Raw genomic sequence first — 24,726 nt, 5'->3', positions numbered from 1 at the left:
TGTTCATATTTGTTTTGTTGTTCCTAAAAAAAGCATGCAGATGAAAAATATTTATGGTATTGAAACACATACTAACACTGACTTAATTTTTCTCAATATTCTTTAATACTTACCTTCTTTTCCCGCTCCCTATACCCTTAAAAAACCTGCAACAACCTACAAATTCATTAACTATCCCTACCCACCATGTTCCGAACAAATTTGGAAGGGCACGCTGTGTTACATTATCAAAAAGTGACAACTAGCTATAAAGAACTATATATCTTTTTAATGATGAAAGGGTTATAATGAGAATTGATGAAATGAAATTAATGGTAATTTAAAATAATGTAGTCATTCTGATAATGGTTGTGGCAAGGTTGTAACAGTGCATTGCTGGTTTTGTATGAGCTGAAGGGGATTGATTTTTGTTGGTGGCCAAGAGGCTTTGCCTTGAGAGGCTACCATTGGTTGCATATTTGTGGAAAAAATCTGATGTAAAAGTTGTGGAAGTGATAAACGGCTCAGCTAGAAGTAAGCTGAACAACGACACTCATGACCAACTTCTGGAGCAAACTGTGGTGCAAACATAGATGATGTTGCAATTGCATGTGAGTGGCTTTAAGAAGTGATTGCTTCTTGGTTTCCAGGTCTTGCCACTATCATTCAAGGCAGGATAACCTAAAGCTACTTCTCCCTTTTAGAGGGGTTTTTCAGTATAAATTTAAAACTGCTTTGCTGATACTACTACTGAAGGTATTTTAAGCAAATCTGTTGCTTAAAAATGGAATAAGAGCACATAGTTACTCTGATTTATCTGTAGGATAACTGGTAACTTTTTTACATAGTTCCAGTTTGACTAGCAAATATTTGTGGCTACTTTCTAGATGGGCTGTTGTTAAGATAGTTTGAAAGACCACCAAGGCTGGGCTGCCATATGGGAGTGTCTATCACATAAGCTAGCGTTCCCAGCCCAGACAGAACCAGAGAGCTGGCAGAGATGCTTTGCTTGCATTGTTTTTTCTAACGGTTAAAATCTCATTTTAATATAAGGCATAGCCTGAATTTTTAAAGGTTGAAATCTGCTCTGTATTTCATCTTATTGTATCTGGTCAACTGTACATGTCAGAAATCTATAGTCAAGCAACATCCAAAAATGTACCACTTGGCCTGGGAAGAATACACCTTCTAGCCTACTCTTTCCTTCCCAACGCACAAAGGATGCAGAAGACTCGCAAAACTTGATATTAGGGTAGTTTAAATTAGTTCTCTCACACTGACTGTGGGCTCAATTAGGACAGGTACCAGAGCATCAGGAATACGCTGGAGAAGGGATGCAGGAGAAAAATCAAATCGGTCAACCCAACAAAGTTTATGCCTTGTCCTAGATTTTCTAAATGTGCCTACGGTCTTTAATCTTCTATCACAGTTTGTATAGTCTGTCAGGTGAAAAACATCGTCGGTAATCTTAAAAGCCATCACCCTGCAGGAAGCGAATGCTGCATCCCAGCTTACACGCTCCAAATAAGCACAGATCCTGCAGCAGAAACAGTAAAACCAAGAGACCAGCCATCCCAGGATTTGAAGCTGCCTGGAGCACAAACAGGAATCAGTAGTTCAACAGAATGTGCTACAAAATAATGCGTTAAGTTTTCTTGAGGGTTTTTTGTTTGTTTGTTTTTCCTCTACCAGGAGTTGCATAATTAAATTACAAGTGAGTGCCAGAAGAGTTTATTTTAGACTTTTATAGGTTAAACTATATTTTAGCTAAACAGGAAACAAAACTAAGGTTCGAATAAGAAAAAATTTTTCTTTATAATACAATATAATTTAGTAGAAATTATTTCTGTGTGCCTTCAGATGGTTTAGCTTTTGCCCCAGAGATCAGTTCCATTGGCAATATAATAGTGGTCTGTAGCATTTTTATTTTTTTTTAAGTGAAAGTGCTATACTTGGATATTTATAAAAAAGCAATTACCTAATGTGAGAACTGGTCAATGTAAGGGGCAAAGGCCAGGTGGGAGTGTGAAAATGACAGAGTGAGAAAATAACCTATGGGATATTGTGAGGTGGACAGATTGTGATTAAATTCCAGCTGCTTTCAACAAGTTACTGCTTGTCAGCTGCACTGCAGTAATTGACCATGTGCATGTATTAAGTCCACCCCTGTTGGAGGGTAGAACATGTTAATCTGAACTTCATAGAGTGGACTTGTGCCCTTAATCTAAATTATGTGAGTGGCAGAATTGACATGGATGCGGTACTGAGTGCACTATGTAGAAATAGAGGCATAGGAGCCAGATGGCATGTTTGGGTTTGTCTTGACAGGCAGCAGCAGAACAGAAAGTAAAATTCAGCTCTCCTGAGCTGTTCTGTTTTCAGCTTCAAATACCATAAAAGTGACCAAGACTAAGTTTAAAGTCAGTTAATACTTTTGCAGTTAAGTCCCAAGAATATGCAAGTGCATCTCCTAGATATGTCGTTCAGAACTGTGGGGCTTCCTCCCTCTGGTTATTTAGGTAGCTATAGTGAAGCATCGTGGGGAAAAAAAGAATCACCTGTGCTAGGATGGAAAGGTAAATGTGGCAGAATGCATGAGCTTGCTGCAATATAGACAGTGGGAGCCCCAATTTTTTTCTCTTACACTGATTTAGCTCCATGGATTTGCTTCAGAGTAACTTAGAGTGAAGTCTGGCTCTGTGCCTTTTTAAAATTTATTTTAAATTCAGGAGTGATTTACTGAGAGTGCTTTCTGGGTTGGGGGGGCCTAGTTTGTTTTGCTTTCTTTTATCTTACACTTTATGTTTAAATAGTTGTTGCCAGTATGACGTTACTGACAGTGACATTGAAAAAGATGAGATTACAGTTAGGCTAATGCCCAGCAGCCCTGTGGTCACGGTCTCTGTTAGTGCTGGAGCCCTATGTCCAGTCCAGCTGGGGGAAGCTGCTGCCTCTCACTTCCTCTGGCTTTTAAGTTGCACCACCGTTATGAAATTGTACGGTCTCAGCTGATGGAAAATTTGAACAGGGGTGTGTATGTGCCTGTTTAAGTAAAGACAGGAAGGGGTCCCATAAGCAACGTGAGGATACATAAAAGGCATATTGCAGTTTATGATGTCTAGATGCCCACCTGGAGAGGAGAGAGCTTAGGAACAAAATAAAAAGACTGAAATTCTGCTCGACTCTGAAATAAGAGTATAGCAGTGGAAGGATTTAAATGGGGAGGGCAGCTGTTATAGCCCCCAGTTGTACATATTTTATCCTGAGGCACCATTTGGTTTAATAAAATTTAGATCTAAGGCTGTCCTTAACCTATCAGTTTCTTAAGACTTAATTATAAAGGTTATACTTTCAAAGGACAAAAGCATTATTCATTTGTCTGTTCATGTCTTCCAGGTTTATCTTGCAGATTATGGACTTTCCTACAGATATTGTCCCAATGGGAACCACAAACAGTATCAGGAAAATCCTAGGAAGGGCCATAATGGGACAATAGAGTTTACCAGCGTAGATGCCCACAAGGGAGTAGGTATGTTTCTTTTTTTTTTTTTTATTTCAGAGGAGTGATTACAGGATGAGTAATCAGGCCGTGTGAGCTGATGTATACAATAGAAGTAGTCTTGGGGATTGCTCAGGGTTGATCAGACCCTTGTGTGGTGACCTCTTCTTGTACCTGGGAACGCTTCTCCAGGGCTGGTGGGGGAAGGGGGGCAGCACGACTAAAACTGAAAGGCTGCTGCACGTATGATACTGGAATGCAGACCAAGACGCCATAAGAAGAGCTTGCCATTAAACTTAATTGGTTTATGTTGGGAGTACTGGTTTGTGTTTGCTGTACTCCGTAGACAGGCAGAGGCAATATTTGATAATGTTGCTTTGTCAAGGAAAAATGTTTCGAGCCTGCACTGTCCTTTAGGGAGAGCTGTGTCTGAGTGTCACCATCTGTGTTATGAGAGGATATTTCAAGATGACATTCCTTCTGCAAGGAGAAAAACCTTTTTTGAAGCCGTAAAGTGTTAACTTTTTGAAATCTTTTTCCAGTAGCCTTTCATATATCTTACTTATTTAAACTCACTTTGATGGTATTGGAAACACATTTGCAGGTAAATTACATACATAGTCCTTTTATTGGATATTGATTGTACTGCCTTGCATTCCAAGGCAGACTTAATTCAACAATTCCCTAATTAGTTAAAGTCATAACCTATGTCTTGTATTCATTTACCATTAATTAAACCTTAGCTGTTTATTACACTGCAGTCCAAATCCAATAGCAGACCCATAGAGCCATGGAAAAGGGAATGGGAGGTCAATATTGAAAATATATGGTGCAAAGTCCCACTGATGGCTGCATTGTTCACAATCAATATGGTCAATGCAACACAACTTTCTTAGTTGCTATGTCAGCAAGACAAAAAGTCAATTCTAATGTTATGCTAGTGAAAAAATGGTGATTATTGAAAAACTTTGACTCCTGCTACGAAACAGTGTTTTTGTCAACTTTTCTTTCCCCTGTTCCCCCCTCCCCACCCCCAAGATCTTCTAAAACAAAAGGAATGGTTTTCTGCTGCCAGCTTTGCTAGGATCATAGTGTCACAAGCGATAACTGTAGAAATTTGTGCTTGTTAATAGCTGCTGAACTGTTACCTTAAACTAATACTTTCTAACGAGTTTTAGTTGGCACAAACAACTGTATATTATTGCTTTTTCTATTAAAAGGACCATTGACCGTGTAATGTAGAGGGTCTTGATAATTTGCCGGCGCTGTTAAAACCTGCAATCGTTTAACTCTGGTCATTAGGAAAAATGAAATAAGACTGTCAAGTATTTGCCGCTAAGACAATTGCACAATTTCACCTGCTAAAAAATATTTTGTGGTGAAGAGGGCATCTGTTTCAGGCTCTTCTAGCCCTCCCAAGCATTCAGTGCATTTTCTGGAGATCTGGCTCTGGCTGTTTTTCCTGGTAGTGTGAGCAATGTGGCTGTGTACTAGTATTTGATGTGGATGCTGTCTGAAGAACAGGTGGAAGCTGGAGTATTTGGGATTTGGCGGTTGGATAGTTACAGCAGCTAGTTTGTCTAGTGGACAGGTGTCTGTTGATGGATATGTGATTACAGGACAGATAATTCCTTTTATCTGAAAGAGTAGGGAAATTTTACAGACTTGGGTGGCAAAGGGTGTGCACGTGCAAGTGTGAGTTAAATGGTTATCTTTTGCAATCTGTGGGTTAGATTACCCCCTCAAGTAGCTAAAGCCGTGATGGAATTGGTGAAAAGCGGAGGACTCCAGAAAACAAAACATTCAGAAAGATAGCTTGAGGGAGTTTACCCCCATCTTACACTTGAAAATTTCTTGCTTGTTAATAGCTGCAAACAAAATCCACGGATTTTTCTGATGCTCCTGCCAGAAAAGCTGGCAGAACATGATGTGATATCTGGTATGTTGCAGAGAATCCAAACTATTCACATTGAATGCCTCAGCTCTGACCTTGTAACAGCCCAAATCCATTAAGGTCAAATTACCAGAGTTTCCCATTTGCAGCAGGTCTCTCAACATCCTAGGGAAAATATGCATCTGCAGCGAGTTCTGTTGGAAATTTGCACAGGTCCAGATGGCAGAACACAGCGGCTGGTTTCCCTCGTCTCATCTCTTGTTGTGAGGTTTAGAGTTGTGGAGATGTTTCTACCAGTCGAGGCAAAGGGCTTCTTTGCTCAACAATCACCTGTACTCCCGACTTGTGATTGAGTCTCAGCACAGTCTCACGTACCAAGTGAGGTGAGTGCTCTTCTGAAAAGTGCTTGAAGACTGTTTCACTGTTGGCAAATTAAAGCTGCATAGACAGCCTTCATTCTGGTGTTACCCAATTTTTCAGGGTGGAATATTTATTTCAGTGCTTTTGGAATATAGTTCCCATTTTTAAATGTTATTTTATATAAATGAGATCCTTTCCAGAGGGCATTTCCTGAGTTTATGTAGCAACATAAATATATCTCAAACCTCAAAACCCCTGAATAGTACTAATTGCTGTATTGAGCTAGACAAATGAGAACATTCTGACTTGCTCTGTTTTTATTCATAAAGTACCTACCTGAAGATATACAGCGATTTGAGGTACATGCTGAAACTTAAAACAAAATTATGAATTTGTTGCTTTCCAAAGTGCCTCTTGGCAATGCTTAAAGCAGATAACCTCCTTTCATAAAGCCAATCACATGCAACGATTTCCCACTAATTCAAATCAACGCTGGTGTTTCCCTCATTGAATCGAGAGATTAACCAGCTGCATGCCTATTTATTCCCCAAGCTCTCTGTGAAGTTCATCAGGTGTAGAGGTTATGCAGTCCACTGAGATCCAGAACGTTTCCTACCAGCGGCCACTGTGTGGTAGCACTTCTGTGTGGTAGAATTAGTCCGTATTCTTCTGGCAGCCTCTGGTAAGCGCTGAGTCGGACGTGCTGTTCCTGTGGCAGCTGATGGCGAATCGCTGCCTTCAAACAAGTTACTTTCATAGAATCATAGATTCATACTTTAGTGCGTGCCGGTGTACACTGATGGTGCTGGTGGCTTTGACTTTCTGCTGGAAGTGAAGAGGAATTCCCTCTGAGCTGGGAAAGGCTGGGAGCAGCTGCCCTGCCTCGTGTCTTGCCTCTTCATGCTGGTTTTGTCTTTAGTTTTGCGTGGCTTGCCTGTGCTCTGCCCAGTGTGTGTGGGCCCCACAGGCTGGCTCTTCTGTGCTGCAGTGCTGCTTGGGGCTTCCAGACTTGTAGGGTATTTGCAAGAATTCACCGCAACCTCAGTTCCATCTGCTATCTATGTCTAGAGTTCACTTTGAACCAAGTCAGGGCCCAAGTTGGGCTTTGCCCCAGGATCTGACCCACACCATCAGCACTCCTTGTATTTGGTGGCTCGATCTCGTTGCAACCAGCATGTGGGGTTTTTAAATTTAAAACCTTTTTATTGTGATGCAAATTTCATATGGCACAACTGCATTGTTAGTTTTAGTGTAGTATTTGAGTGTATTCATTGTATTCATTTTTAAAGACCATACTATATAAGCAGTATTACCTTTTTGTTTGTGGATTGATAATTAAAGAGAATTATATCTGCACCCAGTGTACATTTAAAAAATTGTTACATAGTTAGTGTTAAAAAGTAATATTTGGATCAATGCCTCCTATGGATTTTTGTAGATTTTCTACTCACTGAGGCATGCAGTCAATACCTAATTTCTCTGGAGATATACTGCGCTTAACATATTGAGTTTTTTTTAAATACTCCAGTCCTGTGCATTGAGTGCGTAAGACCAGTTTTAATTTGCTATCATTGATGAACATAAGAGTATGAACTGTCTATGTTGAATTCCCTTCAGCATATATTTGTGTTTGCCGTAGCTTTCAAGATAACTCCCCTCTTCCTTTCAGCAACATTTCACAGTAACTACTGGTTTTGCCATCTCTCGCATTGGGTAGGTGGCCTACTGAAATCCTTGCAGAACTTATAACTACATCTGGAATAGTAAAAGCTGCTTAAGACAGTAGTAGTGACTTTTGACAAGCTTAAGGGTAAATAGAGTGTCTGATGATGTTTTCCTCAGTTAGGCCCACTGCTTGTCACTTTTTTGTAGCTGGTGAATACATTTTTTCTGAGCTGGTTTCATCGAGCAAAAGTGTGTTTATTTTCATCTCCTGTGTTGGGGAAGGCAGTTGCAGCTATGTTTGGTGCCATATTTTAGCCGGTTCTTTGTGCCCCTCACATTGGGTTATTGCAACATGCGCTCCTTGAGGTCCATCCGAATGCTCGTACACCGTGTTTGTACAGGGCAATGCAGGTGTCGGGCTGATTGTCGGGAAAGCTCTGCAGTTGTTCTTATTTTCCCCACTGGTCTGACAGAACTGTTGCTGTTTGATATTAAAAACATCGCTCAGTGCTTGTCCATTTTTCCTTTTCTTTTACATGCAGGGGTTGACTAGAATATATGCAGGGTTCATTTTGTGGGGAAGGATGTGCAAGAATATAAACACCTGTGCCTGGAAACATATTCCTTCTAAGCCCGCATGCAGTTGTTCTTATTTTCCCCACTGGTCTGACAGAACTGTTGCTGTTTGATATTAAAAACATCGCTCAGTGCTTGTCCATTTTTCCTTTTCTTTTACATGCAGGGGTTGACTAGAATATATGCAGGGTTCATTTTGTGGGGAAGGATGTGCAAGAATATAAACACCTGTGCCTGGAAACATATTCCTTCTGAGCCCGCGTGGCTTCCAGAGAGCAGAGCACTAAATGGCTCTGGATCAAGGGGTTTATTTGGCGTCTGTCCATGTATAGTTAGGAGTCAGAAGGAGCCTGCTGGATTTTTTTTGTCGGTCAAATGAATTATTGATTTGCTGCAGTTTGGTATGTGTTTCCCAAAGACAGTGTGCAGGACAAACTGTAAATCCTAAAAATAAAAGGAAAATATAACCGGTCTGGTGAAAAATGGGTGGAACTTTGCAGTGTGAAATAAATAAAAAGAAGTTTTTGTTTCTGAGTGTTGGATTAGAAATGTGTGCCCAGCAGAAGAGGGAGCAGGAGGTCATTTTAAGCAAAAGAAGAGTCGGGCTTTAGCAAGGAGAAGATTGAATAGGTTCCTATAAACACCTCTGTAAGCTTATTCTGTCCTGCCAAGAATGTCCAGAAGCAGCAAAAATAAGATAATGAGCATCACAACTTTCTAGCACAACTGATGAGTGTGGCTGGGAATTGGCTGCTTAATTTTGGCTCTCGTTCTCTACACCAGGAATTCAAAAAGTTAGTGAATCTCACAGCTGCTTGTCAGCCCCTTACCTTTGTGATTTTTTTTTTTTTGCCACACAGATGTGAAAGAAGAGTAAAACTTCCTGTCCCCACTCTCCTGCCACATGTTCTCCTTACTGCAAGCTTGGAACCTTTTACTTCCGACCAGGTACCTGCACCTCTTGCCACCACCATTTTATCTCCTACTCAGGTCTCGTGGTGAAGTTCCCTTGCATCTTCCAACCTTCCCACTACATAAACTTCTCCCCACCAAATCAGGACCCCAGCCCTCTTCCTTTTAGCACATCCCATTCCACCTATCCTGATGATTATTCACTGTCTGTCCATGTTTAGAGGAGAATCCTGCTGCTGATTGCACTCTTCTGTTATGGATGCAGTAGAGCAAGTGCGAAAACAGGTGGCTCTGCAGTTAGATCCTGCCCGTCAGTGGACACGTGTAACTGCTTGTTCGGAGGTTGCTGTGCACATATCTGCACATTAGGCTGTTGTGATTGTCCAGGACAGCTCTGCTATTTTGAAGAGGTTTAAGGATCACAGTTTGGGAACTTCGGGCCTGCAAGGCCTGCTGGCTCACAGTGTGCTCATGAGCTTGGCCATGGCAGGACAGCAGCAGTAGTGTTGCTGCTTTTGTGGGCCTTGAAGCGAGTTATCTGACTACTATGCTGGGACTGCATCCCGTGACTGACAGGACATGCTGATGCACAGGCTGGTCGCCAGCTTTGATGCTGCCTTTGAGAGGACGTGAGCCCTCAGGACTGTGAGGCTGATATTGTCAGCACAGCACCTCTGTGTCCGCCCAAGGCGAGGTCGGTGCTGGGGAGTCACGGTTGTATCCTCCCTGTGAACAACTGCGGGAACTCCTGCCAGCTCTGCAGTAGGTTTCGTGCCGATCAGCCGTATGACCAGTTGAGTGTATAGCTGTCGGATCGGAGTTTAGGAGAGACCATAGCTGGCACAGGAGAAGTTGCTCATTGCCATGTCCCAGACTGAGTTCTCTGGAAGGGTTGTAGTCCCTTTGTGGTAACACCGTGTTTGCACTGGATTTGTTTTTCTTTGCAGCATTCTATGGTGGTGGTTATTGTCAGTGAGTACTTCAGCAATGTGCCAAGCTAACGGTGCAGAACTGTACGTGAGGGGAGGACGGATTGTTCCCAGCCCCTGCTGGCAGTTGCCCTGCCTGAGACTGGATAACTCTGTACAGAATGGCCTCCAAACATTAAAATTTATCGAACTTTTAAAATTTAACTATATTTATCCAACCTTTCCCCTGTAGCCACTCACTCTATTCAGTTAGTCACTATCCTGCTGCAGTGAACTCCTCAGGCTGACCAGTACCTTGGGGAAGCAATGCTTCATTATTAGCTTTTTTCGGTCTTTTCCTTTCTCCTGCTCCTAATATAGGCACTCATTTTTGACAAGTCTTGTATGTGTCTTTTTTTTATTATCATCTCAACCTTGAGTTAAAAAGTTATATCACTTTTAGTTCATTTATTTTATTGTGATGATACATTTTTAACATAATTATATTTCTCCATGGTCATGTTAACACTCCTTTCCTTTATGGGCTTTTGGATTAATGGTGATGATATGAGTTATATTTGTTTGTGAATTAACATGAATTTGTATGCTGAAATGCCAGAGAGAATTGGAGGTTCCACTGCATGTAGATGCAATATGAGCAACTAAAATGATCCTTGTTATGAAAAACTTCCAATCTAAAGAAACACTAATGGTGAAATTATAATGTAACAGTGCTAATTAAAAATAATAGAAGAACATTTCATCTGTCACTCGTTAGCGTCCTAGATCTATACAAAAAGCTTGAGAAAGTTAGCTTACTAAGGGCCATAGAGGAAAATTCCCATTTTTACAGGGGTTTCAGATGCGTTCTTGGGAGCAGTGTAGTTTTGAGAGCATATTGTGGCTGGTGTGATATCATTTATGATCTATTTTGAAATAGTAATCTGAATATAAATTAGGGCTCAGCTGCCAAATCCAGTATACAGAGATACATAATATATTTTCTTCTCAGGGTGAATTGGTTCAGTTATGTTATTGTGAGTTATCGTTTGAACCCCGTGCCTGCATGTTGAGTATATGTTTGTGATGTATATAAAACTTCTTGTGGCCTGACTCTGATTTCATTGACATGGTTGTTAATGAATTAACTTCAGTGGAGTTGTTCCTGATTTATCTTGGCCGGAGTGAGGACAGAATCAGGCCTTAAATCTTCAAATTAAAAAATTAAACTATAAAAATATTATGAAATAAAATATCGCCAACATGTTCCCATTAAATAGTATTTCATATGAGACTAAAATAATAGTAAAAAAATTCCTGGCTAATAGAAAAGCAGAAATCAAATATCTATTAAAAAGAAAGGGGAAAAAAAACCCCAAACCCAACAAGTTTTTAGTCTACAGAGAAGTAAGAGAATTTGATTTAAATAAGTACTATTTTGAATGTATACTCTGTAACAGTGACAAGTTATCAAGCAGAATTGTTTTATTTTTGCATGGTTTCACATTTAAAATGAAGCCAGATTGACTTCTCTCAGTTGATGTTTATCAAGATTCTTGTAATCCCCAATTATATTAGCAGATTTATTTTTTCAAGTAAACATATAGTTGAAATGTATGTATTAGTACTTTATTTGGGGTGAAAATCTAATTATTTCATTGTTCATAGATAATATTAATTCATTAAAGATTAGTTAGTTGAATACTTTTTTTATAAGGATCTAAATGATTTAAAAAGTTGAGGAAGTTAGCATCTCTAATAGCGAGCTGACAAAGGAGCAGAGAGAAAGAAGAAGCTGGTACAGTCAAATAATCAAACGTTGACATTTTCATGTGGTTCTATGAAAAACACATGTGAATGTCTTTATGTAGTAACACTTGCAGTGACCTGGGAGATAGTGATACGTAAGTTTACCATCTCTCTGTAAAACATTTCCCCTTTTATTTTTTAGTGATGTATGGCTTAGTTTCGTGTACCTTTTTTTTTCCCCCCTAGCTGACTACTGTGGCTTTAGGAAGGTATTGGTAAAGTCTTACTTGCACACATCTCCCTATTTGTGATGGTTTTGCCCTAGTGTTAGTCAGGAAATGGCTGGAAGATCTGCATGTGAGTGAGAAGGTAATTAGTCATGGCCAAACTGCTAACTGTGAAGTAAACTTTACTCTCTGGGGACTGTTTTGTCAGAAAACGAGTTATCTTAGGTTAGCTTCTGAAATCTAATTGACTTAGCATTATTTACGGATTCATATCAATTAGTCCTTCAGTGGAAAAAAGTGGCCCATTGTAATTTTGACAATTTTTCTCAAAAAGCCACTTTCTGTAGCCCATCTTACACAAGCAGGTGCCAGAAAAGCATTGTGTGAAAATTAGAGGATCTGCAATCAAAAATGCTGGCTTATATGGTTATAATCTGGAATTGCCATAATGGAAAAAGGAGTTGTGAACACATGTGTATGAATGGAATTGTTTCCACAGTTAACAGGAGATTTATGGCTGAAGAAATCACTACAGAACAGCAAGTGGTAGAGATTGTGTTTTTATTTTAATATGAGAGCCAAGTCTTGCATTAGGACGTTGCTGAATCTAGTGCAGAAAATAAACGACACCCAAGGGATAGTGTAGCATTCTGTTAGATTGAAGGGCCTTTAATAATCCCATAGTCTAATAGCAGTTAAGATAGAGAATGTATAAGAACTAATCTTCTGCTTTTACAATAATGTGTGTATGGTAACAAGAAACAGTTATGATGTGTTGCCACCGTAGCTTTTAGCAGATGACTTTTTAAATTAAAAGATAAGTTTGCTGAGTGACTTTCTGGAATTTATTTAATGAAGGCCCATAAAATACGATATCTGTTTACAGCTGGATTAACAGCACTATGCTCAACTACTAGTCTTTACGGTAGACAAAAAGTACTGAACAAACCCGAAATCTTTCATTCCTGGAAAGTTCAAATTCATTCTGGAAAAGCATAAATTTAACTTCTACACTGTCTTTCTTTAATAACGATTAACTGTTTCTGTTTTTGCAGATTCCATGCGGTCTTGACTTGCAAACTATAGGCTGCAAGTCAAATGTGTACAAAGAAATATTGCAGCAATTCTGCTTGTTCAGTTTTTTCAAGTTTGATTTCCTCTGAATAGCAGCAAGCAATAGCAATTCTATTAGTACTGCACTTTTTTTTTCCTCTTTCTCTTGGAAAAGTCAATCTGTAGATTAACTTCAGTTACCTGTTTTTCTGCATAGAAGATGTTTGGGGATGGGGTTAATTTTTGATTGAATTATATCTACTGTATTTGTATTCTGTAGTTAGCGTATCTGTTTGGGGTGTGCAGGGTGAGAGAAAATTGTTCCTGAAACAATTTCCTTTTTGGAAGCAGAAGTGGTAAGTTTACGCAGGACTTGCTAAACAGCAAGTGTATTTTCGCTTTTGCTATGACTCTCTAAACAAACAGTTCATGGTACTTGTAAGCAGGCAACTTTGGTGTGTAAATGTACACTAGATGGCAGTTTTGTCATATCTTCCAAGTTCAAATAGCTCTGTAGGAGAACAGGAAAGGCCATCAGTGTTTAGTCTGCACTCACAGGGTCCCTGCATGACCAATGTGGACCCCATGGACTTCCTGGAACATGTGTTAGCAATTTAGCAGCAGACATTTATTTCTTTGTTTTACTGCTTGGCTCTTTGAGAAAGTGTTGGTACTCCGTTATGGGCTGTCTGGATCATGTCAGAGGCCATGGGGATCAAGTCCATGTGACAGGCCAGACTGAGGAAGGATGAAGTTGGAGGAGGTGAGGAAACTGACCCTTACTTCAACAGTAACAAGTCACTGCCTGTCTGTGGACTGTGGCCAAATGCCGGGGCATTCGTTTTAGGTCTAATACAGCTGAATAAACAAAACACTTTGCCCATTTGGCTTTTTCATATTTCATGAACACTAGTTCAATCAAAGTCTTTTCTGTTTCCTAAGAAGAGGTTCTTATTCTTCATCTTTTTTTTTTTTCTTTTTCCTCTTCCCTCTTCCCCCTCTCCCCACATTTTAGCCCCATCCAGACGAGGTGACCTTGAAATCCTTGGCTACTGCATGCTGCAATGGTTATGTGGGAAGCTACCCTGGGAACAGAACCTGAAGGACCCTGTAGCTGTCCAGACTGCGAAAACAAAGTAAAAATAAAACAACACACACGTACACAATGCACACACGCATACCACCCTAGAAACCCGCAACGTCCTCATCACTTAAGAAAACAGGTCTGAAAAAGACAGCTTTACATCCTGTAGAATAGCACCTCACGAGAAAGCTAAAACAATTTTCCTTCATTGAGAGATGTTAGAAGCAGTTAAAAATGTGAACTCTATCTGCATGTATACCCTCTTCCCCATGTTTATGTATGTACTGCTGTAGAGATATGATAAATTCAAATGCACAATACACAGTCATTTTGTCTGCTGTGTATTTTTTAATACTCTTTTTTAAAGAAAACATTTGTGAATTAGTGCAGGCCTTACTGCGCACACAGAAGGTTGTTGTGTGTTTCCGTTAAACTTCATGGGTGCTTTGTAGAGACTATAGTACAAACATCTCTTGGAAGTTTTTCCACATGTGCATTCAATTTATTTTACTTTCTATATGATACTATTTTTCAGATGTTTTTGTGTAGGTTTTTAGTGTTATATAAGCCTACTGCCGTTACAAACAATTAAATACCGAAATACTAAAGAACTTGATTAAAATCTTTCCTTTTTCCCAGCATGACTCATTTAGAGCTTACTAAAACAAGAGAGTGTATTAGTGTTTTCTTTCTCTGCTTTCACAGTTGGGACTTGAGAGAGTTAATTGCATGTGGTACAGTGTAGCCTGTAGAAGGCTATACAGAAGAGTAGTTACCCATAAATGTAACATCACAATTGGAGAAGGCAGCAAACTTTTAAGTAGGGCAAGTCACAACAGAGGTACACAATAGGGATAGCTGATCCACAGAAATCAATCTGCAAATTCAGTGTGGCATCGGCTCTCAACAGAGAAAAAGGTTAGCCTGCAGACTGTGGATAATACAGATTGCATCTGTAAATGTTGACATCGTATGTTATGTTTAATATTTCTCCTTTAGAAGTTCTGATCATTACACAACCCCCTGCAAGGTAACATTTATACAATTCAATGTTAAATCAATTTAATCAATCAAGCTGCTTCACTAATTTTTCCCTTGCGGTTAACCCTTAGATTGCTACCATTTTCAGGATGCCAATCAAGCAGATGCTTAGAAGAAACACACGGAAAATGACAGAGATTCCATTTATCTGAAATATCCTATTAGTCTAATCAATTACGTTCTTGGTATTAGGTAACTTGCCCAGGTCATCCCCTTTTATTTATCTAAATTTTCAGTGCCTATACTGTTTTCAAAGGCCAGAAATAGGTATCTGGATATATATGTGTGTATCCAGTTGCTTATAAGTTAATAAGTACGTTAAGCAGCACAGTCGAATCACTTCTGAGCTTGCCAGTCCTTTGCTGCAGAATCTGGTGACGGTGAGGAAGAAGGGGCTGGGCCTGGAAGGTGGGGTGCAGTTGAAAGGCAGGAGCCAGAGCAGGGCCTCAAACACTGTTGTTCACCAGTTGTCTCATCCTCTCATCCCTTCACTACAGGTTCTTAGTCTTTCCTCCTAGTAATGCTGGGGCGATGAGGCAACTGTGCCAAAGCTTTGGGCATTGGTAAGGGGATATTTAAGGACTGCTGGTGTATTTGAGTTTAGAAATGTTCATGCCATGCCATAATTAGAGGGGAGGCTCCATTTGAATTAGAATTTAAGCTAGATTACAGGAAAATGCTTATGTTTAAGCGTTTCATTTCCCCAAAATTGAAACCCCTATTTCTGATACTAAACAATAGATTACTGATTTGAAGGTTATTAGCCTATGTACCCCAACTTTATGCGTTTGGGAACACATCCTGTTACTGATTGGTGGACCTTTATGGCTCCTTTAAACAAACGAAGACAAAAAAGGGATCCCTTAACAGTATTAACAGCTGGACTGAAGTAACAGATTTCACTTACTCAGGGCAAGGGGGCTTGTGCAGCTGCAGGTTCCTACAGGTGTTGGGAGATCATCCTGGTTCATGCCTGCACAAAGATGAGAGCTGGTATTATTCATCCGTTTTTAGGGTGTGATTGATTCTGAGCTCCTTTGCTATTTCTGTTTCTGGATGGATAGGAAGTACATCTGTGGCCCTGCCCTTCAGTTTATGAAGTGCATGGGACTTAAGGTCGTTTAACCTCCCTCTCCCCTTTTGTCCCTGCTGTGTCTGTTTGTAATTTTGACAGCCATCACCCAGCTGCCTGGGAGCTACATGGCAGAAAGAACCTGATGTTAAATGGCTAGTAGGCAGACCAGAACTGCTTCTTAAATTCCAAAATACAAATATTAATATCATTAAGCTGAAATCAGAACAAGCCATTTCAGCTCAAAGGATTTTTCTTTTTCTTTCTAGAAAGCTTAAAACATCTGCAAAGAAAAAATTAATGTTAAAGTGCAGTCTTAGCTGTAAGCCTGGTCTTGCTGAAGTCAGCAGTCTCCAAAGAGTTAAAAATATAGCTGGTAAGAGGAGATTTTGTTTTAAAAGCAGTACTGTGAATCATTAGCTATCCCGGAGGTCCACTCCCTTTGGAATTGAGACTTGCTGTCTTCCTAAATCCCAAATGAAGAATCACCTGCTCCAAAACCACATTAAATTGTTGCACTCTCATGTTGTTTCAGACTTATGGATGAGCTCCCAGATTCAGTGATGGAATGGGGTTCTTCTGGAAGCAGCTGTAGTAAGTGTGCTTGTAGTATGTACCATATAACTCTTTAGTCTGTTACAAAAAATACTTAAATCTCTTAGTCTATTTGGGGGAAGCAGTATAAAACTAAAAGTGACGCAAATTTAACAAAGCCTTCTATTTAAAATCTTAAATGTAGTTGCTAAGTTTCTGCACCTTAAGGTAGATGCCTTCACCAGGCCTGAGTCCATGCAGTATTACCAGGCACTGGTCTTAGGGCAAACTATAGTGTGCAAGGAGAACTCATCCTTGAATCGACCCCTTGAAATCAAGCCTGCGTGAACCACGCTTAGAGATACCCATCCAACAGAAGAATTCAGCCTGCAATATCTGTAGTTAGCTGATGACACAGTAGTTATGTAATACTCATTGTTAGATTATACGTCACGCTCATTAATTCAGGGTGCAATTTAATTGAACTGGTATTTCTGACTTCAGTGGAACTGGATCAGGCCCTTCATGTACAAGCTTTTATATTTTTTAAGCATTTTTAGCTCAAAGGCTTGTTTACTGCGAGGGGAGAAGGTAAATTTCTGGATGCTGTCAAATGCCGGTCACTCTGCAATAAATGATTCTTGATGCTTACTGATACAGGATACTTAATGCTTTTGTTGCAGGAACTCTTTTTTCTGCTGCTTTCCTGCATTATACCATAACCACGTACTAAACAGATGATATAGACGTTAAGGGCTAAATTTTCAACCCTGGTGTGTGGTAGTACAAAAATCTTGATCGGTCTCATCTGTGATGTATGCCATAGAGTGACATAAGGGATCTTAGCCATATGTAATCCAAGGTGTTAGGAAGCAGTGACTATCTTAGAAATAGAAGTAGCTGTTAGTATGGAAATAGTAAGCAACTGTCTACAAAAGGTTTGTTGCTTAGTATTCAGAGTTTGAAAAAGCAAATGAATGGACAGTTTGTTTTGTCATATGTTTCTTCCTTCACTGAAATACAAAAGTAACCCAGGGAAAACAACAAACGTCCTTCAAAAATCAGTATCTGTTTTTGATTTATTTACTTATTTTCATAACATTTCTGTATTTGAATTATTAGAATGCATCATATATTACATAAAATTATTCATGATGTGTATACATATTTAGTAAATCTTTACTTCTGGGATTTTACCAGATGCTAATATCTGGTGTAGTACTCCGGTTTTAGGATACACTTGGGTCTTCAACTGAAAGAAAAGTTTGATCCTCCCCATATGTTTTTCCTAATAGCATTATTTCTGCCCATTCAGTGGTTTCCCTGTTTCTAGAACCGCTCAATAATGATAGCAAAATAGGGCTGCTGTTAGACTGTTTTAGGATGCAATCTCAAAACCAGTATTTGTCCAAGTATTAGAAGGAAAAAAAAATGTTGCTTTTTTCCAAAGCATTCAAAGTATAATATCTATGCAGATTAAAAGTGTTGTTGAGAGTAGTTAATATTTAAAGGGGTATTATGATCTATCAAATATAAAATACTTCCCTTTTGCACAGAACTATCAGTATTTGTCAATAAAGTATTTTGATTAATTTTTATACTTAGATAGCTTTCAGTACTATATGAATTAGTGCATGTGCATAACAAGACATAGCACTTGAGTGTTAGCTTGTTTAACCAAGTTTGTCTTTTCCTTTTCTCATCTTGAAAAGACAAGATATTGTCAGTTCTGTGTTTTGAGTGTGTCTTCAGCTGAAATTGTATCATCTTGTTTGGCAATGTAGGATTGGCATCCGTTTTGGAATTAAATTCTTTCTGAAGTTCTAGGTCTACACCAAGTGAAATTTTCATTAAAATATGCTCTACAGGTGAAATATCCACATTTTTGGCATGTGTTGCTGGCTTAGCTTATGATGAGAAGCCAAAGTATCAAGTGCTCAAGAAAATCCTGCTGGATGGACTAAAGTCAAGTGGAACTTGCTACGATGGCCCTCTGGAATTTTCCGCTGCAGTATGCACGCAAAATCACTGTGCTGCTAAAGTGTCAAGAGTAAGTCAGTCAGCTCTGGGATTATTTCTGACATCTCCTGCTTGATTATTGCCTTTTCTTTTGTAGAAGAGGAAATAGTTTAAGATCTCAAAATGAGACTGACACAGCAGTTCTTTTGCCTTAAATACACCATGTTTGTTAATTCCTGTTTCCCCTGGCTTTGCTAAAAAGTGGGATGTCAGCCCTTAAGGAGGAAGAACTGTCATGAGCCCTTTTGACCTACAGCCTCTCACTTCAAAGCAGTAGGTCTGTGGAGAATGATTTACTTTCAGGATAATGGGGAAGTCAAGGACTTTGTTCACTAATATCTTGAAGACAAGCCCGAATGCCAGGTTTTTCCTTCGTTCCAGATTAAAAGCAAAGTTACCTTTATTAGTGAAAGCATTTAATTCATTTTCTCGCTTTCAAACTGTTCTCTGTCATTTGCCTCTATACTCCTGCAGCCACTAATGTGGAGGAGGTATTATTCTGGGATTTAACTGTGTTATTGGTATGCAGTGCTATGTGATGCACTAACACAGAATTTTAAAACTGACAGCTATCGTGTTGTATTTTCCTTTTGTACTTTTAAGTCTGAAACTATACAGTTAATAAAACCATGTTTTAATAAGTGGAGATTGAGGTAATTAGCAGTCTTAACTGGACTTGCTGTGAAATGTCAGTCCCATCATACCTCTGCCTTGAAACTCCCCGTATGCAAAAGCCCTGTTTCTGTCTCTGATGCGTGTGCAATAAGGCAGGGTCAGGGTACCATTCATTTTTAATATTTCTGGTGAACTTTGGACCATCACAAGTGTACGTGAGCCAAGAATGCAGGATGCAAACTAATGTGACTGATAGGCTGCTAGATGAATGGTGATTCAAGTATCAGTGCACAGATGGTTCTGATTTGCTGAGTTTTGTAGCTGCTGCAACTGAAGACATAAAATATCCTTCTAGTCATAAATTAGCTCTTTGGAAGCAAAACCTTGGCACCAGAGCTTTACAACCTTCAATTAGTAGGGAAAGAAGTATTTGAATGACTGTGGTATTGACATCTGTAGGCCTGCATAGTAATCATTCCTAATAGAAGAGAATATCTGTTTGAGGGGGTTTTGCATGGCTAATTAACCACTAGTGAGAATATGTAATTTTTTCATGATCTCCTGATTGTCACCTTTCTCTCATGATACAATTACATTTTATTGTAGCAAGTGCCTCACAAACCAATTGTCAGCACTATTTACGTATTATGGAAGGCAGAACAAAAGTTCATGTTTAATAAAAAGGCACTGGGTTTTGATCTTGGTAATTACAGATACTTATTTTAGCAATTTTATTGACTTTTCTGTTTCTATCACTTTTTTTCTTTTAACAAACCCAAAAGCTATTTCAGTGACAGTATTTCTCTTGCCACGATGGTGACCACTTCGTCCTCACTAATTTGAGAAGCTTTTTTTTAAGTTTGTACTATTTTCTGAACTGAATTGAAATATCAGATAGCTGTTAACTGATCTCCAGCTGATCCTGTTGGATCTCTGGTTCACAAGAGTCTTTGATTTCTTGGTGTCAGATACTGAATAGGAAATCTATTTTCTTCTTGTTGCCTGGCCTAAGACTTGACAGTATACTGGCATAAAAGATGATCCTGAACTTCCAGGCTGTAAAAGCTGCTGTAGCACTTGCTGTTTGCAAGTTCACAACCCCACTGAAAAATCCATGAATGAGGAGTGTCAGTTATTACCACTTGTGTGCTGTAGGACTAAGCAGAATTGGTTTTGATGGCCAAGAACAAGATCAGAGGGAGAGTGTGTCTGCATATTACTAAATCTTGGCACCTATCATCACTTCTTCAGAGAAATTTTTCATGTTGAGTGTCTTGCTCCTTGGAACAGTAAGAATGCTAGCACCGCTCCAATGATCACCTATTTTTTACTTGACTGTGTTTCTTCAGCCAGTTCTTCTGCTTACATGCGCAAGTTTCCTGTAATATTCACTGCAGAACAGCTGCAGAAAGGAAATTTCTAGGGTTATTCAAAGGACTTAAGGAGCACTTAAATACAAGTAGAGAGAGCAGATAACTGAACTTTCTCTAAATCTACTGCTATTTTCAGAAAATCCGATTTTCAATCTGTGGTTATTGGCTGTGAAGGATATTCAAGGCCTGGTGCACTATGGTGCTACAGTCCTGACAAAGTATTCGATGACAGGCAGGCACTTCCCACTGCATCTCTTCACGGCACTGTCTGTAGTTATCCTAGGTCTGACTCTTTTCATCTCGGCCCTCTGCATTCCCTTTCCACCTCTCCTTTTATTCACCAAACACTTCTGCCATTAAAGAGGCAACCTAAGAATAGTGGGAGCCACTACAAACAATCCACTGTCTCCTCACTTCTTGCTTATGAGCAGAATCTGACTCCAGATGACCTGTCTGATTCCACCTGTACCAGTTTGGTACACAGGAAAGAGGTTATCTTGGGCTAATTCCTTTCTGAAGACCAGTAAACACCCCTAAGTGCCAATAAGGGAATCCTGTAACACTAGCTCCTTGAAGATGATGTGAAGAGGAATTGCTACAGAACGTGAATTTTAAGATGCAGCTCCCTGTATAGTACCTGAATCTAATCTTGAGATGACATAAAAAGCATAACAGTGGCTACATCCTGGTTCTTTGTTTCAACTGCACACCGAACATAGGTGATAAAATATTAATTGTGTTAATTCTCAAATTTGTTTACCACAATTTTTGGCACTGGATAAATATTTTCAGCTTTTTCACCTACCGTGAAAGTGCTAGCATTAGGGCCAAAGGAAGTATGGTAAGGCCAGCTGACTACTTGCTAGATTTTGTAGATTTCATATTAAAAAATAATTACATCAATACCAACCTGTAATTTTTATTAGTGTGGAATATGGTAATATTTAGACATAAAATAAATATTTTCACAAGTGCTCTAAGTCCTGTTTTGAAAGTGATGTAGTCATTTAAGGTATGTATACATTGTGAAGGTACCAGAGTTAGCTGTCAACAAGATTAGCAGTTCTTGCATGATGCAGTACGGTGCCGTGAGGCAGAGAAAAAAGCTTGGGCCCCTGCATTCAGGTAACTGTCAGTGTGGCACTGAGCCTCACCTGTGTAACTCCATTTCTCAGGGCTATCTACAGTGTTTTGTCCTGGGGTAGACTGTTTGAAACTGGCTTGAGTTGTTACTCAGAACAGTTACACCTTTATGTTTCTAAACATTAATAATTTTTACAGAGCCGAACTATGGATTATATTCTTAAAGGTTTTTGGATTAAACAATATATGAAATGCCTACTGGCACTTTCAACGGTATTTAGTTTGTGCAATTTCTATCTCCTGTGTGTATTTAATTTGCAGTATAAAAAAGCAGCCCATTATTTCTTTTTTAGCTGGTATATTCAGATACAGCTGCTGCATAGAGGACCATATGCAAACATTACAGTTACAGAGTTATTAGTGTGCCAGAAGTACCAAAGGCATGTGGCATACAGCCTGTGTTTTGGCTGCATTTGTCTTCCAAGTTACAAAAGCCAAAAACAGACATCATTTGATACTTAGTGCTTAGAGCAGCACTGGAAAAAACTTGCATTAACTCATGCAACTATTCACCATGTATTCCCCATTTACATTATAGAAGGCTGTAAAAGAATGTAAGACTTAACTCTTTAATTAGATTACCTGAGTCAGAAGGCTTAGTGATTATCTTACTTCAGAGAGTTTTGCATTTGACTCAATCCAGTGATACGAAATGCATTCGGCTCCACTTGTTCATGAAACAAACAGTGACTTACTGGCATCATTCCCAATAAAGGTTATAAGTGAATGTTTTGAAATGTACAACTCAAGTTTATGTTATAGCATACTTCCCAAATACAGCATAGCTCTAACTTTGTACTGTTTGAAGAAGATGCTTATTGATAATCAAAATGCTGAAAACATTTCTTTTGAGAAAGATGACAGCTTACTCTCATTCTGTGTCCTTGGTACTGAAGACAGAATATTTTTCTCTTTGAAATACTTTTTTTTTTGTTTACTGTACAAAATTGTTCACTGTACATCAACAGGTTTGCTTACCAAAGCCTATGCCAAAACCAGTTCAGCAGAAGCAAAAAAAGATGGAAGGTGAAGAATACACCTGTCAAAACAAAGCCTGTACTGGGGTAACAGGCAAACAGCTCCAAGATGAAGAAAAGCCAAGTAAATTAAACAGGATGCTTCACCAAACAGAGCCTCAGCAGGTGAGGATTTGGGCACTACAGTAATGCATGGTATCTCCTGGGAGTTTGTCTGCTCTGTTAGCTCAATGTCCACCTTTTGGGGTGGGCAAGGAAGAAAAGTGCTTGAAAAAAGCCAGGAGCTGTGTCATAAACTCCAGAAGTTGGCATATGCTTAATGGCTTATATTATTCCAAAAGTAAAACTCTTGAGTTTCTTGTAAGCCCAGGGAGTAGGTGCAAACAGAGCATTATCCTTACCTGTCTGAAACCTGACAGGTCCAAGTATCGGAACCTGTGATAATTTTGAATGTTACTGAATTCTTTTCAGCATACAGAATTACTATCTGTACATCAACAGGTTCACTTACCGAAGCCTTCACTGAAACCAGTGCAACAGAAGCAAAACAAGGTGAAAGAGGAAGAATATAACTGCCTAAGCAGGCCCCATGCTCGGGTAACACGCCGGCAATTCCAGGCTGAAGAGAAACCAATTAAATTTTACAGTACGATTCAGGAGCCTGACCACCCACAAAAGGTGAGGTTTTTGGTCTTACCTTAGAACAGTCATGGCACCCTGTGAAAGAAAGATCAGCTTTTCTAAAAATAAGAGTTTAAAAAAAAAAACCAAACCCACACCACCACAAACAAACCCTAAGCTAAATGTATGCAAACTAGATGTTTGCCAGAAACACTAAAAGTTTGTGTATAGTTGCTATCACAAACTACCACTCCATTTTTTTCTATAGTTTGGTAGTAAAGCAGTGCACTGAGCACTGCACCAGTGTGCAGTGTTGGGACATGACAGTCTCCCCTTGTGGGCCCTGTTGTTTTCTCTGTAGAAACTTACTTCAGTAGTTTCCTTTTCTACGTAGTGGAAAACCTCATAGCACTCTTAATTAAGTTCTTAAATTCTGACTCTTTAATCTGAGGATTTTAGAAGTTAACTAACTCACCTCAAATATTATTGGTAATTACTGCAGAAGAGGGTTGAATGAATGTATTCAGTCTTACTCTTCAACTGTACATGAAAAAATTGATGAAAAAAATTCATCAAGGTTTTAGGAAAAGTAATGCAGAATAAACTACATCTTAGTAATCATACTGTGCTCCTTTTCTATGGAGTTTAAGTATATTTTAACAAAGAGATTCTACCCTGTTTGTTTCTTTCATATAGAAAAATAACTTGATAAATGAGGACAATTTCTAATAAGCACAAAAATACAACTTTAAAGATAGCTTTATTATTAATCCAACATTCTTTGCTTCAAGCAGTCTGCTGATCACTGCCTGGAGACTCTGGTACAAGCTAGGAGAGTGAAGCAGAAAAAGCACAGCTGTACCTGAGAGCATCAGGCAGTAAAGTGGTGAGCAGAACAATTGTTGGGGAGATGTTTTGGCTGATAGCAAGGTAGACAGATTCTGAAAAGTCTCTGGAGTCCTGACACAACAACAACTCAAAGTAACAAATACGATTTTGTAATATGAAGATATTCCAGTGCTACTTCCCAGGCCTTGAATGTAAACAGTATTAGAAAAAAAGGTAGCAAATCTCTCCCCCAAATCTCCTCCCTCCTGTATATTTTGTGTAAATGCTACTGGAGTCCTAAGAAAGAAGTAGATATAGAAAGAGAGCCACATTTAGGTTTCCAACATGATGCAAGGAAAAAAAAGAGCTGGTATAACTTCCCCTGTTTACTTGAACAGCAAGCACACAGTATGGATTGTAGATCTTGACACTGGAGAGTAACTAGGGCATTTGTTTCCCTCCTTTTTGTGGGAGGAAGGAAAAGTACATTTTTACAGAAATGGGACTAATCACTGGTCTAGCATTTAGATATATTTGTGTTTTGATCTCGTCTTTGTAAAGGAAAAGCCACTATTCCAATATGATTAATAATGCTGC

At 39.2% G+C, this 24,726-nt stretch overlaps 1 protein-coding gene across 1 annotated transcript in view; it reads left to right on the top strand.

Moving 5' to 3' along the window:
• VRK2 (vaccinia related kinase 2) overlaps positions 1-24,726 on the top strand; it is a 46,368-nt gene that overhangs the window by 19,713 nt on the left and 1,929 nt on the right. The window contains exons 7-12 of the mRNA XM_009586392.1: positions 3,376-3,508; positions 13,838-13,958; positions 16,555-16,613; positions 18,422-18,603; positions 22,672-22,845; positions 23,182-23,358. Of these exons, the coding sequence (XP_009584687.1) occupies positions 3,376-3,508; positions 13,838-13,958; positions 16,555-16,613; positions 18,422-18,603; positions 22,672-22,845; positions 23,182-23,358 (846 nt within the window). The remainder of the gene's footprint in view (positions 1-3,375; positions 3,509-13,837; positions 13,959-16,554; positions 16,614-18,421; positions 18,604-22,671; positions 22,846-23,181; positions 23,359-24,726) is intronic.

The sequence above is a fragment of the Fulmarus glacialis genome, unplaced genomic scaffold (genome assembly GCF_000690835.1).
Source record: "Fulmarus glacialis isolate BGI_N327 unplaced genomic scaffold, ASM69083v1 scaffold5351, whole genome shotgun sequence".
NCBI classification, from domain to species: Eukaryota; Metazoa; Chordata; class Aves; order Procellariiformes; family Procellariidae; genus Fulmarus; species Fulmarus glacialis.
The sequence above is the reverse complement of the archived record's forward strand: the minus strand, read 5'-3'. Positions and strand labels throughout refer to the sequence as shown.